The sequence below is a fragment of the Cyclopterus lumpus genome, chromosome 2 (assembly GCF_009769545.1).
Source record: "Cyclopterus lumpus isolate fCycLum1 chromosome 2, fCycLum1.pri, whole genome shotgun sequence".
NCBI classification, from domain to species: domain Eukaryota; kingdom Metazoa; phylum Chordata; class Actinopteri; order Perciformes; family Cyclopteridae; genus Cyclopterus; species Cyclopterus lumpus.
Window position 1 is genome coordinate 10,596,268 of NC_046967.1, and position 16,027 is coordinate 10,612,294.

At 51.9% G+C, this 16,027-nt stretch overlaps 1 protein-coding gene across 1 annotated transcript in view; it reads left to right on the plus strand.

Moving 5' to 3' along the window:
- Positions 1 to 15,724, plus strand: part of LOC117744889 (protein unc-80 homolog) — a 33,021-nt gene extending 17,297 nt beyond the window's left edge. The window contains exons 23-66 of the mRNA XM_034552911.1: positions 223 to 395; positions 481 to 693; positions 789 to 924; positions 1,017 to 1,150; positions 1,247 to 1,427; positions 1,508 to 1,747; positions 1,851 to 1,948; positions 2,031 to 2,234; positions 2,329 to 2,436; positions 2,542 to 2,680; positions 2,826 to 3,007; positions 3,086 to 3,217; positions 4,910 to 5,096; positions 5,224 to 5,355; positions 5,470 to 5,613; positions 5,743 to 5,843; positions 5,994 to 6,080; positions 6,183 to 6,366; positions 6,462 to 6,556; positions 6,684 to 6,773; positions 6,912 to 7,013; positions 7,119 to 7,299; positions 7,377 to 7,642; positions 7,718 to 7,852; positions 7,951 to 8,089; positions 8,173 to 8,269; positions 8,355 to 8,525; positions 8,621 to 8,713; positions 8,820 to 9,038; positions 9,242 to 9,472; positions 10,658 to 10,781; positions 10,868 to 10,993; positions 11,094 to 11,217; positions 11,334 to 11,540; positions 11,615 to 11,799; positions 11,907 to 12,072; positions 12,183 to 12,362; positions 12,473 to 12,614; positions 13,024 to 13,080; positions 14,061 to 14,142; positions 14,355 to 14,460; positions 14,690 to 14,710; positions 14,946 to 15,133; positions 15,224 to 15,724. Coding sequence (XP_034408802.1) covers positions 223 to 395; positions 481 to 693; positions 789 to 924; positions 1,017 to 1,150; positions 1,247 to 1,427; positions 1,508 to 1,747; positions 1,851 to 1,948; positions 2,031 to 2,234; positions 2,329 to 2,436; positions 2,542 to 2,680; positions 2,826 to 3,007; positions 3,086 to 3,217; positions 4,910 to 5,096; positions 5,224 to 5,355; positions 5,470 to 5,613; positions 5,743 to 5,843; positions 5,994 to 6,080; positions 6,183 to 6,366; positions 6,462 to 6,556; positions 6,684 to 6,773; positions 6,912 to 7,013; positions 7,119 to 7,299; positions 7,377 to 7,642; positions 7,718 to 7,852; positions 7,951 to 8,089; positions 8,173 to 8,269; positions 8,355 to 8,525; positions 8,621 to 8,713; positions 8,820 to 9,038; positions 9,242 to 9,472; positions 10,658 to 10,781; positions 10,868 to 10,993; positions 11,094 to 11,217; positions 11,334 to 11,540; positions 11,615 to 11,799; positions 11,907 to 12,072; positions 12,183 to 12,362; positions 12,473 to 12,614; positions 13,024 to 13,080; positions 14,061 to 14,142; positions 14,355 to 14,460; positions 14,690 to 14,710; positions 14,946 to 15,133; positions 15,224 to 15,724 — 6,803 coding nt within the window. The remainder of the gene's footprint in view (positions 1 to 222; positions 396 to 480; positions 694 to 788; positions 925 to 1,016; positions 1,151 to 1,246; positions 1,428 to 1,507; positions 1,748 to 1,850; positions 1,949 to 2,030; positions 2,235 to 2,328; positions 2,437 to 2,541; positions 2,681 to 2,825; positions 3,008 to 3,085; positions 3,218 to 4,909; positions 5,097 to 5,223; positions 5,356 to 5,469; positions 5,614 to 5,742; positions 5,844 to 5,993; positions 6,081 to 6,182; positions 6,367 to 6,461; positions 6,557 to 6,683; positions 6,774 to 6,911; positions 7,014 to 7,118; positions 7,300 to 7,376; positions 7,643 to 7,717; positions 7,853 to 7,950; positions 8,090 to 8,172; positions 8,270 to 8,354; positions 8,526 to 8,620; positions 8,714 to 8,819; positions 9,039 to 9,241; positions 9,473 to 10,657; positions 10,782 to 10,867; positions 10,994 to 11,093; positions 11,218 to 11,333; positions 11,541 to 11,614; positions 11,800 to 11,906; positions 12,073 to 12,182; positions 12,363 to 12,472; positions 12,615 to 13,023; positions 13,081 to 14,060; positions 14,143 to 14,354; positions 14,461 to 14,689; positions 14,711 to 14,945; positions 15,134 to 15,223) is intronic.
- Positions 15,725 to 16,027: the final 303 nt, after the last annotated feature.

Sequence of the window (16,027 nt, forward strand, 5' to 3'; positions counted from 1 at the left end):
GGCTGTGTGTCCATCTCTCACCCAGCTTCATTTGTTGGTGGCTCTTTGGCGCTTTTTGTCAAATGTCCTGGATGGTGATGTTGCTTCATGCAATGTCTATATTTAATCTTCAGTGCAGTCACCCAAATATGCTTTTAAAACAAAAGAAGGAAGAATAAATCTCTTCACTTGTTCTGTTATACTCTATTCTCCACTCCTCTCCTCGTTCACACTTTCCTTCAGGACCCCACGGTTTTCAAGAGCGTCTCGCCGCCAGCCAGGAGGCCATGAAGAACAAGAATGTGGTGAATCTGGGCGCCATTCGCCAGGGCATGAAGCGCTTCCAGTTCCTCCTGAACTGCTGCGAGCCGGGGACCATCCCCGACGCCTCCATCCTCGCCGCCGCTCTGGACCTGGTATGTTTGAGGACTCACATTTCCTAATCCCCCCCCCCACGCCAGGCGTTTAACATCCTCTACCCGCACGTCTCGGTTCTTCCAGGAAGCGCCGGTCGTCGCCCGGGCCTCCCTCTTCCTCGAGTGTGCCCGATTTGTGCACCGCTGTAACCGCGGCAACTGGCCGGAGTGGATGAAAGGCCACCACGTCAACATCACCAAGCGAGGTCTCTCCAGGGGTCGATCCCCCGTCGTGGGCAACAAAAGGAACCAGAAGCTCCAGTGGAACGCGGCCAAACACTTCTGCCAGTGGGGAGACGTGAGTTAACGGAATTTCCGGCGTCGGGTTTTCTCGGATATGAATGTACAACACGGCCATTTTAATGTATTTGTGTGTGTTTATAAACCGCCCAGGCCATCGGCGCGAGGCTCAGTGAGCTCTGTCACTCGGACAGCGAGAGCCCCGCGAACATCCTGGGCTACATCTTCGACGAGGAGACCAAACGGAGAATGAGAAAAGAAGACGAGGAAGAGGACTATTTGGATGACAGTGAGTCGGAGACTAAGCTTATTAGCAGTGTCACTGAGAACGACGTGTGGAGGTTTGTGTGTTCTAACCGCATTATTATAATTTCTTTCAAGACACAGTCAATCCTACAAAATGTGGCTGCCCCTTTGCCCTAAAGATGGCTGCCTGCCAGCTGTTGTTGGAGATCACCACTTTCCTGCGAGAGACCTTTCCCTGCTTACCACGCCCACGCACTGAACCCCTGGTGGTCAGTAGTCATATCATAAATACATGCATTCAGTACGTTTTTAATCCACCGCACATTAAAATGCAAAACGTTGTGATTCCTTGCGTCCGGCCGCAGGATCTGGACAGCTGCCGCCTGCGCCTGGACCCGGATCTCGGCCGCCAGCGTTACGAGAGGAAGATCAGCTTCGCGGGTATCCTCGACGACGAGGACGGACACGACTCGCTCAACAGCAGCAGCCACACGCTGAAGTCCGACACCACCGCCGGCGACGACAAGAAGCAGCAGGAAGTTCAGGGTGAGATCTGGTTGTCGTACGGAGGAGGCCGTCTGTTTTTTTTTTTTTTACCGTCTGCTTAACCTCGAAAAATAATTTAGATAATCTCGCCCCGCTCCCCTCGCCTCCAGCGCCGATCCGAAAGATCCGCATCGGAGGCTCCCGGCTGCTCCAGATCAAAGGGGCTCGCAGCTTCCGCATTAAGAAAGGCGGCTCGCTGTCCTCCATCCGCCGGGCCGGGAGCCTCAAGAGCACCAAGATGCCCCGGCAGGACTCCGAGTCAGAGAACGACGAAGGCCTGCTCTCGCAAACACACAGCAGGGATACTGTGACCGACATCGGTAAGGCACGGGCGACATCGCTCGCCTCGGCCATTTGTAGTTCACACTAGAGATCAGATGGTATATAAGTGGACCATTTCCATGTGCTTGTGTACGGTTGCAGGCAGTCCCTTCAGCACCAGTGAGCCCAGCATAGAACCGGAGGGCCAGGGCTCTGGAGGGGCGGAGGACAACTACCACCGCAACATGTCCTGGCTCCATGTACGGGCCTTTAATACGTGACATGAGTGCATATGGCGTCTTCCAATCCGAAACACTGACCCTCCCCTCTCTCTCGGCTCAGGTTATGATCCTGCTGTGCAACCAGCAGAGTTTCATCTGCACCCACATAGATTTCTGCCACCCGCGCTGCTACCAGCACCACAGCCGCTCCTGCGCCCGTCTGGTACGCGCCATCAAGCTGGTGTACGGCGAGATGGTGGACAGCCTGAGAGACGACAGCGCCTCCTCGGGCGTCCTCGGGGCCCGGGCCAAGAAGAGCAAAGAGGTGGGCTTTGGAGGTTGTTGTTGTTTGTTCTTCTTCTTCTTCTCCTCCTTTCTGTTTGTGTGGCGCTTAACGGTAAACGCGTCTGTGCCTTCAGTGTTCAGACAAGTCTTGCCTGAGGACCCCGTCCATGAAGAGAAGACCCACCGACTCCAACACGGAGGGGAAGAAGGATACCGGCATGCTCAAGTACATCCGCAACCAGGTAAAGAATTTTTCATTTTTAGACTTAATTAAAGCAGAATGGTACCAAATGAACCGTCTATAACCGAACTGCTGTCCATCGGACTTTTCTTTTGTTTCTCCCCAGGTGATGAGCCTGTCGCCGGCCCCTCTTTCGCTGCTGATCAAGGCAGCTCCCATCTTGACCGACGACATGTACGGAGACATCCAGCCCGCAGCCTGGGAGCTCCTGCTCAGCGTGGACGAACACATGGCAGCTGCTGCCGGTGAGTCGGGGGGGGGGGGGGGGGGGGGGGGGGGGGGGGGGGGGGGGGGGGGGTCTCCTCGTATGTCTCTTCATCCCCCTTTCCACCTTTCTTTTGGCTTTAACCTTTTTGTATTTCATCCTCTCCTCATTCCACCCCCCTCCAGCTGCCATGTTCCTCCTGTGTGCGGTAAAGGTCCCCGACGCGGTGACCGAGATGATGATGGCGGAGTTCCAGCACCAGGAGGCCTGCCAGCGCATCAACTCCGTCTTGAAGTTTTACACGCTGTGGCGTTTTCGCTACCAGGTGTGGCCTCGCATGGAGGAAGGAGCCCAGCAGATCTTTAAGGTACAAATAATAACGGCGTCCAGAAAGGACAACACTCATATGGGGCTTACATATCTATACTATATTCATCTGTTTCAGATCCCTCCGCCCAGCATCAACTTCACTCTGCCATCTCCGATACTGGGCATGCCCTGCGTCCCCATATTTGACCCTCCCTGGGTGCCCCAGAACACAGGCAGCGTGCAGGACACGATCAATGAAGACCAGTCTGTAAGTCTGAGCCCCCGAATCAAGTGGGTTGCCAAACACGCACAGCAAAATTGCGTTTTTTCTTTAGTAGCAGTAGTATTAATATGTAGTGGTAAATCACACTGACTTGTAAATTCAAGGGTCTGTTCACCCCAAAAACACGTGTTTTCTCACTTCCCTGTCGCGCTATCTAGCCACGCAGATTGCTCTAATTTAGTTTCTCCATGTTTTGAGATATCCAGAGTATCGGGGACACATTGATGTCGTTTTTTAGCCATGCCGGGAACAGTTTTGTACAGACTTTCTGCTCTATTTCAACCATAAGGTTGACATTTGTGATTTTAAATGAAATGTCTCGTTAATACTTTGTGTTATTGTCAAATCCCTGAGAAACATCAGCCCTTCTCACAGTAATTAGCATGATGTGGACTCTATTAAACAGATTAAAATCATGTGTACAGGTCTGATTAGATCCAAACCACCTGCATTGTATCTCAAAATGCGGTCAAACTAAATCAAAACTATCAGCGTGGTTGGATACAAGTGAGAAAATGTGGGTTTCTTTTCATCATGTCGGTGAACTGACCCTTTTCAATCCCATAACCTGTAAAAAAACTAAAAAAACATGTCACTTTTTAATAGTTGCCTTATTTTGACAGTCCACAAAAGCAGATACGATGCACTTTAGACCTGCTTTAATACATTTGTAATGTAAACAACTGCACCAAATCTGCTAATTCAAGAACAATATAATTCATGTAATACATGTTTCAGGACCTTTTAAAAAATATATATATTATTTTGTACTTTCTTGTCTTTTTTTCTTGGTTAAAAAGCATGAAAATCCAAATATGTTCATAGATTTTGATGAAAAACCTGCGAGCACCTGTTTTATAATTTATCTATCGACTGTCTTTGTTTTTAGTTCTCCACATTAATTCAGTCAGTCCATGCCATAGTAAGTTGGTATTTATGTCCGGATGTTTGTGCTGATGCATCTTGTTACCTCAGATCATTACTGACAGGAAGGGAAATGCTCTCCATTCAGTGTTTTTAGGCTTTCATCGTGGATCAGGAGCTGGGGCGGTTTCATGGGTCATTTCAGATACTTGCATCTTGATCAGTGACACAACACCACACCTAGAAAGTCTTTGAGTAAGAAGAAGAAGAAAAAAACAACGGCATGCGTCGGACATTCAGACATTTCGTTGTGCTTTTGATGCATGGTCATTGGACGAGAATGACTTTGCCGTGTGTGTGTGTTTGTTTTTCCATACCGTGCAGTTCAGCCTATTTTGGGGTCTGTGTGTGTGTGTGTGTGTGTGTGTGTGTACGAGCAACTGTGTGAATGCTGTGAGGCATTTTACTGTCCACACGATACAGTAAATTCTCCAAATTCCAGTCTGAATCCATTTATTTGCCGTGATTTGAAAATATGGAGAAAACAACAGTGTTCTTTGTGACGCTCGGGATATTGTTAAGAGCATGAGGTCGATGTGCTGGAGGAGAGTTACTGTATTAATGTGTTGTCCGGTCATTTTATTCATCCTCAGATGTAACCGTGAGCCTGTAGAATAGCTGCGGCGCACACGCTCCTGAAAAAAAAAAAAAATTCTATTAATTTGTTCCAATTGCCCTCACTCTGAACCTTTTTTTTTTTTTTTTTTTGCGTGTTTCGACCGCTCGATCAAACGCCGCCCTCCCTCTTTCCAGAAATCCTTCTCGGCGCGGGCGGTGTCGCGCTCCCACCAGCGGGCCGAGCACATCCTGAAGAACCTGCAGCAGGAGGAGGAGAAGCGGCGTCTGGGCCGCGAGGCCAGCATCATCACGGCCATCCCCGTGGCCCAGGAGGCGTGCTACGAGCCCACGTGCAGCCCCCCGCCTGAGCAGGAGGAAGAAGGTGGGGCCTCCGGGGGCACACGGGCGCATATATTATGACGTTTGATGCCGTGTTCCCTGACGCCGTGTCGTTTTTTATTTGTTTTTCCCGTATCTGTGCTGGTCGTGTCGGCCGTTGATCCCGCCAGCAGAAGAAGTGGTGAACCTGGCATCCCGCCGTCTGTCCGTCAGCCCGTCCTGCGCCTCCAGCAACTCCCACAGGAACTACTCCTTCCGTCGGGGCTCTGTGTGGTCCGTCCGCTCATTGGCCAGTGCCGAAGGTATGAAACCCCCCCCCCCCCCCCCCCCCCCCAAAAAAAAAATCAGAAATTTTATCAAAGCATGTTTTTTATTTTTTTTTATGTGAAAATTCTCTCCTTGTTGTCCTCCGCCAGACGAAGAGAACACAACGGAACACACTCCCACGCACCACATGCTACAGCCGCCCCAAGCCGTCTTCCCAGCATGCATCTGCGCCGCGGTCCTACCGATAGTGCACCTGATGGAGGACGGGGAGGTGCGAGAGGACGGCGTGGCCGGTCGGTGTCCATTGTCTTCAGACTCTATGTTGAAAATAGAAATGAGTTGCAGCTCAGTAACAAAAAAAACTATAAAAAACAAATACATTATCTATATATATATATAATATCTGCGTCATATACTTCCAGTGAGTGCTGTTGCCCAACAAATCCTGTGGAACTGCCTGATAGAAGATCCGGCCCTCGTCCTCCGCCACTTCCTGGAGAAACTCACAGTGAGCAATCGACAGGTAGGTGAAACAAAGCCTCAGGTGTGACAGATCAGAACCCGGAGGTGGGGGGGGGGGGGGGGGGGGGGGGGGGGTACGGTACGTCAATGAGGATAAAGGCTTAAAACGTGAAATGTTACATAACTCGTACCCTTCGTGTTGTCACGTCAGGATGAGCTGATGTACATGCTGAGGAAGCTCCTGCTCAACATTGGAGATCTGCCGGCCCAGACCTCTCATATCCTCTTCAACTACCTGGTGAAGCCACAGATAACACTTTACCTTTTTCTTCAAAACTCTCTAAACTCAGTTAACCATCGGTTCTCCCCGAATGAATTCCCCCCTCCCCCCTCCTGCCAGGTGGGACTGATCATGTATTTTGTGCGCACTCCGTGCGAGTGGGGAATGGACGCCATCTCGGCCACGTTGACCTTTCTGTGGGAGGTGGTGGGCTACGTGGAGGGGCTCTTCTTCAAGGACCTCAAGCAGACCATGAAGAAGGAGCAGTGTGAGGTCAAGCTGCTGGTCACTGCGTCCATGCCAGGTGAACTCAGTCCATTGACTTTAAACAGGGCGACGTCAAAAAAAAATACGTCGGATATGTTTTGAATATTTTTCTTTCTGCGATGTGGAATGCAGGAACTAAAACCCTGGTGGTGCACGGGCAGAACGAATGTGACATCCCAACGCAGCTTCCGGTCCATGAAGACACTCAGTTTGAAGCCCTCCTCAAGGTAAGGTACCTAAGCGCAGCAGTTTGAGGTTATTAGATGTGTCGTTTGATGTTTAACTCTGTATTTTATTAGCTTGTCACATGTTTTTATTGTCAAAAACTATATATTTTTTCTCCCCTCAAACCAGGAGTGCCTTGAGTTCTTCAACATTCCCGAGGCCAGATCGGCACACTACTTCCTCATGGACAAACGATGGAACCTCATCCATTACAGCAAGGTACTGCAGATGCATGAGGTTTTTTCTCGGTGTGGCTAGCAATGGATATCACTAGACTTGCTCTTCTTGGTTTTGAGGCAATATTTGAGCATTTTCATGTCTAATTTCCAAAACAATATCGCTATTTACCTCCTCCAGACATATGTAAGAGACATCTACCCCTTCCGGAGATCGGTCTCTCCTCAGCTCAACCTGGTCCACATGCTGCCTGAGAAAGGACAGGAGCTCATCCAGAAACAGGTGAAATTAGTCTGCATTAAATCAACAGCGTATAGAAATAACTTGGTTAAAAAACGTGGTTGAAGTGTCTACTTCCTTCTCACTCTGCTTCTTTTTTTCCTCCAGGTGTTTTCCCGTAAACTAGAGGAAGTTGGTCGGGTCCTCTTCCTCATCTCCCTCACTCAGAACATGCCAGCCGTGCACAAGCAATCCCACGTCTCCCTGCTGCAGGAAGACCTCCTGCGCCTGCCTTCCTTCCCACGGACCGCCATCGACGCAGAGTTCTCGCTAGTCAACGAGCCGCAAGGTGAGGCAGAGTCAAAACGGTATCGTCGGACACTGGAATCGCGTATATTTATCCCCTCCGTCCCCGCCTCATCCCAGGCAAGGAGCTGTTTGGGTTGGACACCCTCCACAAGGTGCTGTGGATCAAGCTGCTGGAGGAGATGTTCCTGGGCATGCCCAGCGAGTACCCCTGGGGCGACGAGATGATGCTGTTCCTCAACGTCTTCAACGGGGCTCTGCTGCTGCACCCGGAGGACAGCGCCCTCCTCAGGCAGTACACGGCCACCGCCATCAACACCGCCGTGCACTTCAACCATCTCTTCTCCCTGAGCGGGTACCAGTGGATCCTGCCCACCATGCTGCAGGTGCGGATAGTTGTATGACTTGCACGCCCAAAAGCAAACGGAAGCCCCACGTGCCCCTTTGTGTCGTTGTGACAGGTCTACGCCGACTACGAGAGCGACCCTCTACTGAGGCAGGGCATCGAGTTCTGCTGCCGGCAGTTCTACATCCTCCACCGCAAACCCTTCGTCCTGCAGCTGTTTGCCAGTGTGGCGCCGCTGCTGGAATTCACAGTACGACACACACACGCATAAATATATATATTCAAATAAATGGGATACTTTTTTTTATTTTTTTTATAAATCCCTCTTGTCTTCATTTGCGATTCCAGACCAGCACCAGTACTGGTCTTTCTAAAGGAGTGTCAGCTCAGTGTCTGTTTGACCTGCTGATCTCTCTGGAGGGTGAGACCCAGGACGCTCTGGACGCTCTGGAGCTTGTTAAGGCGGAGAAACCTCTACGCTCTCTTGGTAGACTGTCCCCTTTTCACATGAAGGAAGCCTTCGTCGCGTCTGGAAAGCTCTCGCTAACGCCGTACTTTTTGTTGTTGCAGATTTTTGTTACGGTAATGAGGACTTGACCTTTTCCGTCAGCGATTCCATCAAGCTGTGCGTCACCGTGGTTGCCTACGCCCCCGAATCCTTCAGGAGGTACGGAAGCATACGTCATCCTTTCTTCTTCTTTTCCACAGCAGGCCGTTTTCTGCCCTCTAATGGCTCGCGTGCATCTCTCCAGTCTCCAGATGCTGATGGTGCTGGAGGCATTGGTCCCCTGCCACCTCCAGAAGCTGAAGATCAACACGGTGACAATGGAGTCGGCCTCGGCTGCCAGGGATGAGATCGCAGCCATCGCTGCTCTGGCCACATCCCTGCAGGCCCTCCTCTACAGCTCAGAGACCCTCACAAGGTCCGACTCTCCCCGATGCAACCAAGAAAAAAACACAAACAGTTTTATTTGTGTCCTTTTTTAGCTGCTCACGATCCTCATAACTTTACCCACAGGCCCATGACGGCTCCCCAGATGTCCCGCTGTGATCAGGGCCATAAAGGAGGCACCGCAGCTAACCACGCCATGTCAGGGGGGGTCAACACCAGGTCCGGACCCTCACTTTGAATAACTCGTGACAGTCCCAGGATAGATGAGCGCAGTCCTGTGGTCCGACAGACAACACCTGACCCATGTTTGTATGCATGTGCCCAGGGACAACCTCCACCTGTTGGAGGAAGGCCAGGGCATGCCGAGGGAGGAGCTGGATGAGCGCATCGCCAGGGAGGAGTTCCGCCGGCCCCGGGAGTCGCTGTTAAACATTTGCACCGAGTTTTACAAACATTGCGGGCCGCGACTCAAGATCCTGCAGAACGTCGCCGGTGAGCCGCGGGTCACGGCCCTGGAGCTGCTGGACATCAAGTCCCACATGAGGTGATGAGGTTTACTGGCGGATGACGTCCGATTGATTGATAAAAGTCTGTCTAAAGAGCAAGAGTATCAAATTATGGATGATGCTGCGGGTACACTCATTTTATTAAATCTAGATTTCCAGATTTCTGGATATATATGACATGTCTTTTAATCTCTTGTAGCACTGTTGAGTTACACTGAAGATGCATCTGTGGTTCTCCCAGGCTGGCGGAGATCGCCCACGCCCTGCTGAAGCTGGCGCCCTACGACACGCTGACCATGGAGAGCCGAGGGCTGCGGCGCTACATCATGGAGATGCTGCCCATCACCGACTGGTCGTCCGAGGCCGTCCGCCCCGCCCTCATCCTCATCCTCAAGAGGCTGGACCGCATGTTCAACAAGATACACAAGATGCCTACGCTCAGGTGCGCTCGCCCACAGGCATTATGCACCAGGTCTGTTGAATACGATCCCTCTTCTTTCTCCGTCTCCCCGTGAGTGTATCGTTGCCGTGGTGTGTACAAAGTAGATAGACGGCTTCTTGGCACTGTCCTCTGTAACGCTGCCTTTCGTGGGTGCTGTACCGTAAGTGCTGCTGTGGCGTGTTGTCATGCGGATACTTGTGGGCGTGCGTGCGCGAGAGGAGTTCAAAATGCATCCCCGGGCGCGCGGAAGGAAGTGCGCACCGAGAGTGGCTCGCAGGAAGTGTCGCCCCTCGGAGCCGGAGTCCAGTCTTGTGTCACGAGTGATGATTTTGGTTTCAGACAAACAGTCACATCCAGTTAATAACAATATTTCTGATCCGTTTTACCTCCCCGTGTGGAAATAGTGAGGCTCATTCTTCTCAGTGGTATGTAACACAAATAAACAACAATCTAATCTACATTTCTTTTCATTCAGAGATGCTGATGCTCATCCTTCATACTTGCATCACATTATGTTCATATACATTGACAAAGAAGATGTATTAATTGAAATGGCCACATGATCCTTACAATAATATCCAATCCAGTATATAATGTTTAACGGTTAATAATAATAATAGTATTAAACTGTATTTGCATTGCACACTACGGACACAAAAGCAGCTCAAATTGCAAAAGAAAAAAAGAAACACTTAATTTAAACAATGGAAATTTAATTTACACTTGAACAGAAAATGAAAAAAGTATGCGAGGCTGCAGAATATAAAAATATACGGATATAGCTGCTTCTCAATCCTACTTTATTTATTGTATTATTTTGATAACATGACGTAATATAATGATATTAATGTCGTCCTCCTTCGTGACACCGGACTGAGCGTCGCCGGCTCAGAGGGAACACTGGTCACAGGTGTGTGCTTCACACCAGGGTCTGTTCAGCTGGCTGTGTTTGTGGGCTTTGCATTATTTGTTGTCAGTATGGCCTTCACCACATTGAGGTGATGAATATATGGAGGAAAATGTTAGCCGAGGGGTAAGTGTTTCATGTTAATGGTCTTCTTCTTCTGCTTTACATTTAATATCGTGCCACATTCGAGTCATTTAAAAAAAATGAGAGCGAGAAACGTCTCGCTGTGCTTCGGTCCATTTTTAAATTCATAAAAAATATGCTTTATTTGGGTGCGGGGTGGTGTTGTATGGGTGGGTGTTCTCCAGGAGACAGGTGGAGTGGGAGGCAGCCAGCAGCCTGATCGAGGGGATCTGCCTGACCCTGCAGCGGCAGCCAATCATCTCCTTCCTCCCGCACCTTCGCTCGCTGATCAACGTCTGCGTCAACCTGGTACGGGAACGCCGCCGGCCGCCGCCGCGCACAACCGTTCCCTGCGATGGTTTTGAGACTTGTGTCTTCTGTGTGTGTGTTGCCAGGTGATGGGTGTGGTCGGTCCTTCCAGCGTGGCGGACGGGCTTCCTCTCCTCCACCTCAGCCCCTACCTCTCCCCTCCGCTGCCCTTCAGCACAGCGGTGGTGCGACTGGTGGCGCTGCAGATCCAGGTCGGGCGTCAGTGTCACCCATCTGGCTCTACGGCTGGACGTCTGTTCACCGGCAGCTCTTAATTGTCCTTTTTCCTCATTTTTCTTTTTTCCGTCCCAGGCCTTGAAGGAGGACTTCCCTCTCAGCCATGTGATCTCACCTTTCACCAATCAGGAGAGGCGAGAGGGGATGCTGCTCAACCTGCTCATTCCCTTCGTGCTCACCGTGGGCTCTGGAAGCAAAGGTAAAAGCCCGTTGGTTGTCTGGGGCAGCTCGGGGTTCATGCTTTCCTGGTGACATAGAATTAAAACACAACCACACTTGAATCACTTTGTACAAATGTCGTCGTCCCCCTTGCAGATAGCCCCCACCTGGAGCCGCCGGAGATCTTCCTGCTCCTCCAGACGGTCATCAATATCCTGCTGCCCCCCCGGATCATCTCCACCTCCCGCACAAAGAACTTCATGCTGGACGCTTCCCCGGCTCACTGCTCCACCCCGGGCGACACGGGGAAGGATCTGCGCAGAGAGGGATTGGCGGAGTCCACCAGCCAGGCGGCTTACCTGGGTACGAATGAAAGGTGCTCGGCATTTTAGTGCCGGTCCTTGGTCCCTTCTCATCCTCTTGCTGTCCCTCTGCAGCTCTGAAGGTGGTGTTGGTTTGCTTCGAGCGCTCGTTGGGAAACCAGTGGTACCGGCTGAGCTTGCAGGTGAAAGAGATGGCTCTGAGAAAAGTGGGCGGCTTGGCCTTCTGGGACTTCATCGACTTCATCGTCCGAACCCGTATTCCCATCTTTGTCCTGCTGAGACCCTTCATACAGTGCAAGGTTAAGAACCAGCGCATTTCCTTCACTTTAGTCGTGCGTGCACTCCGTTGTACCGCGTCGGCTCCTCGTCTTCCTCACCGGTCCGTGTGCGTCCGTGTTCCCCTTAGTTGTTGACGCAGCCTGCCGACTCCCAGGAGGAGATCACGGCGCGTCACCACATCGCTGACCAGCTGGAGCGGCGGTTCATCCCGAGGCCTCTCTGCAAGAGCTCCCTGTTTGCAGAGTTCAACAATGAACTCAAGATCCTCAAGGAGGCTGTGCACAGCGGCTCTGGTCAGCCGCTGAAAAAAAACTGCCATTTCGTACATTTTTGTTTACGTTGTGGAAATCTGTGTATTTCTTTTATTTTACTAACGTGCGCTTTTTTTTGCCTCGTCCGACAGCTTACCAGGGCAAGACGTCCATCAGCACGGTGGGCACCTCCACGTCGGCGTATCGCCTCAGTTTGGCCACGATGTCGCGCTCCAACACGGGCACCGGCACGGTTTGGGAGCAGGACAGCCAACCGTCGCGCCAACCCTCCCAGGACACGCTGAGCCGCACCGACGAGGACGACGAAGAGAGTCAGAAGAGTTCTCGTTTATTTTTCTCGGGAAATGTTTGGTAGGAAAAATTGAACTGAACTCACCCGCGTCTCCATCCCCGCCCCCCCCTCGTCTCCCTTATTCCCCAGATGACTCCATGAGCATTCCCAGCGTGGTGAGCGAGCACGAAGCCTTTTTGCCTCGGATGGTAGCGCAGCGGCGTTTCTCCAGCGGCCTCGCCGCGGCCTCGCAGCCCGAGGTTCCCCGCACCACCTTGCTGCCCAGCCACAGGTGACGTAGAACAACACGCATGCACGCACGCCGGAATATTCCAACCGTGTGAACCCCATCGAAGTGTGTTTTTCCGCGGAAAGTATTCCCGTATTCACCGCGTTCGATTCAGATCTCGGCATGTAGAATTGAATATTAATGAAAAGTACCAAGCAAGTCATATCCCACAACCACAGCCATTCTTTTCTGTGTATATCTCTGTTGATGTATAATGTTTTTGTTTTACAGTCTCAGGGCAGAATTGTGAACTAGCTAAGACTCTTGGTGAGAATGTCGTAGTCAGAGCTCTGTCTCTCCCCCCCAAACCCCCACCTCACCCCACTGTCTGGGCTCAGGGACTCGGGTGGTAACGGATCTCGACTGCTCTCCCTAAACTCCCACTCTCCCCCTCCGCCCTCCCTTTTTACAGTGAACCCAATGTCCTAGATGAGTCCCAGGGCCTTCTGGAGGAGGGTAACCTCTCTAGGTACAGTGGCCCTCTCTCTGTGTCTGTCCCGTCGGTGCGTTCTTGCATCTGTCCGCCAGTGGGGAGGGGCATCGCCTCGGGGCGGCGCCCTCTACTGGCCGCCTCGCCTGTCGATCACTCATCCGCATCCAATCAAATCGCCTCGGCCCACGCCACACCTCACCCTCCACTTACCTGTCTCTGTGTCTCTCTGTGTGGGTCCAGTGTGCCTTGTCTCTGTCCCCCCCCTCCCTCTTCTTCTTGAGCTCCACACTGACCCTCATCCTCTCAGCTCATCTGCTGTGCTATCTTAACCAGGCCCCCTACCCCCCCTTAAAAACCAACCAAAGAGGGCCCCCGGGGCCAGGGAGCTCCGCCTCTGTGTCCCCTCTGTTCGCTGTGGGTGTTTACAGTTGATGTGCCATCACTGAAGTCAGCCTCTCTCCCATCGGTGCCATGATGTTTCATACCGTTTCCGTGTCTATCAGGCTTCTCGCTGATCAAATTGGGCGTCCGACTCTGGACACCAATCTGTAGGGGCAAGAGGGAACTGGGGTGGCAACTAGAACATGAGGACACGCTTGTTTTCTTTGTTCCGGTTTTGTCCAATTTTGCTTTTGAGAACTTCCAATTCTGATCGAGCCCAATTACAATTTGATTTAACCGTGTCACACGGTGTTTTTTTGTTTTTTTTAAAATGTATCAGCGTTGCTACTCCAGCCCCTACTATCCCTTGTTGTGTTGTCCAGTGTGTGTCCATGGCAGCACTGTTTATTTGTCTTGTAACTTATTGTGTGTGTCGTGGAGTAGAGTGAATGGGTAGAATAGCAGCGACATCTTATTGTGGTCAAAGATGTGGTCGGTAAATGAGCTCAGCTGGGGATGCGGTGGCTTTTTTTGGGGGGTTTCTTCATGTAGATGTATTTATGTGTCTCTTGTGTGTGCGTGGGTTGGTTTGTGTGTGTGTGTGTGTGTGTGTGTGTGTTGATTGAATGTGCCAGGGTTGCCAGTGTGCAGAGTGAACCGGGCCAGCAGAACCTTCTGCTCCAGCCTCCTCTGGGAAGAAAGAGAGGCCTCAGACAGGTGTGGACATTAACTTGATCTTTCAACGACACTAAAGAAAAGATTTTTATCCCGAAAAACAACAGCAATAGCAATAAAATGTAATCAAAATATTTTTTATTTTGGTTAACTTGTCATTGCCCTTATATATGTATACTCCTTGTATCCAGCACATTTAATAAAAGCATCTGTCATATATATTCTCTATATAACTCAAAAGTCTCATCCTGCAGCTGCGACGCCCCCTGCTGTCCATTCCGAAGAATGAACCACGGAGTCGATCTGGAGCGAGGCTTTCCACAACGCGCAGGAGCATGCAGCCCAAGAACCAACCACTGGGTAACAGCACTCGAGCCTTTACATGTATAAATGTGTGTGTATATATAAAAATGAGCAACAACAAGCCAAATCTAGACTGCTCCATGAAGCATAAGGATCCCATTGAGATGTTTAATGTCTGCGTCCCCATCCTCCCCCCATTCATAAACCTCCCGTCTTTGTTCCAATGCTGTCCGTTGTTCCTCCTGGTCACCACACTGACTCTGCTCACTCTGCTCTAAAAATAAAGAAACTTTGTTGGACTGTGAAGGTGAGACACGACCCTTAACCCCTTCCTCTCCGTCCTGCAACGGCCCGCCCCCTTTAAAAAAAAATAAACCTCACCCAATAGGGCGCTCTGCATGTCTGTCTTGCATCCCCTCCCGGTCCCTGCCCCCCCCCCCCCCCTCCCTATTCCATCAATGCCTGTGTGTTAGCGAGTCGCTAGCTGGTGCCGTTTTCTCTGTTTTGACCACGTGCGCATGCGTGTGTGCCCTAACCCGCAGCGCACGGAGACCAAAAGAGGTCAGTGACCTTTACTGAGAATCAAGGGCAGCAGACTCCCAGCACGACCAACCCTCCAGCTGAGGGCAGGAGGCCCAGTATTGCCCTTTCAAAGTCCCCGACCCTGGAAGTGCCCTCCGTCTCCTTGGCGACGGTGACTGCCGACCTACACAGCCCCGCTAAGTCACAGGTAGGACCGGCAGAGACGGGACTGGGGGGGGGGAGGAACTGTGAAATCATCATTACCTGCTGAAAACCACTCATCCGTGCATTATAAAAGTCCACGACATCGTCTCCCCAGGTTCCTATCATCATAAGCAGCAAGGAGAAGCGAGAGCAGTGGGGCCTCCGCAGCAGCCTCTCCCCTCCCCCCTCCATCTCCCGCCCCTCCACCCCGACACCCCCATCCCGAACCTGCTCCCCGCTGCGCCTCTCCCGAAACTGCTCCCCTCTCCCCCTGTCCCGCACCTCCTCCCCTCTCCCTCCACCGCTCCCGGTGCTGGGCACGGCGCCGGCCCCCGGACCCCCGTTGCCTCCGCCTCTGCCGCCGCTTCTCCTGCCTCCGCCGCCGCCGCCGTCGGGGCCTCCCAGGATCCGAGAGAGCCCCGGGGACGAGGACACCACCGCGCTGCTGCCGCGCAGCGACACCCTGCTGCACCTCAGCGAGGACGACGGCACGGAGAACCCCCTCCTCACCCCGCTGCTGTCCCACCCCTCCCCCCGCCGGCGGCCCCTGCCCTTCTCCCCGGTCGACCTGGACCTGGACGAGTCCCACGTCTGAGGGGACAGGCGCGCTGTATTTTTCTATCTGTGGCCAAATACCTGCAGGGTACGGACGAGGTGCTGCAAACACGTCACAAGCGAAAACAGCGCCGTGGGTCTGAAAGTGCGTCGTTTGAAAAGAAGCGTGGCTTCTTCTGGCCTCTCAACCATCGACTTGTTTTCGGATCGTGAAAGCCATTTTTCTTTCCCCCCCCCCCCATCAGGTTTCCCCTGAAACTGAGCGTCTCTATTAAGAGTACAACACATTACCCTCCCTCCCTCTGGAGGTCTCTTATTCCATCTCCTGCAGTGTTGAATATTA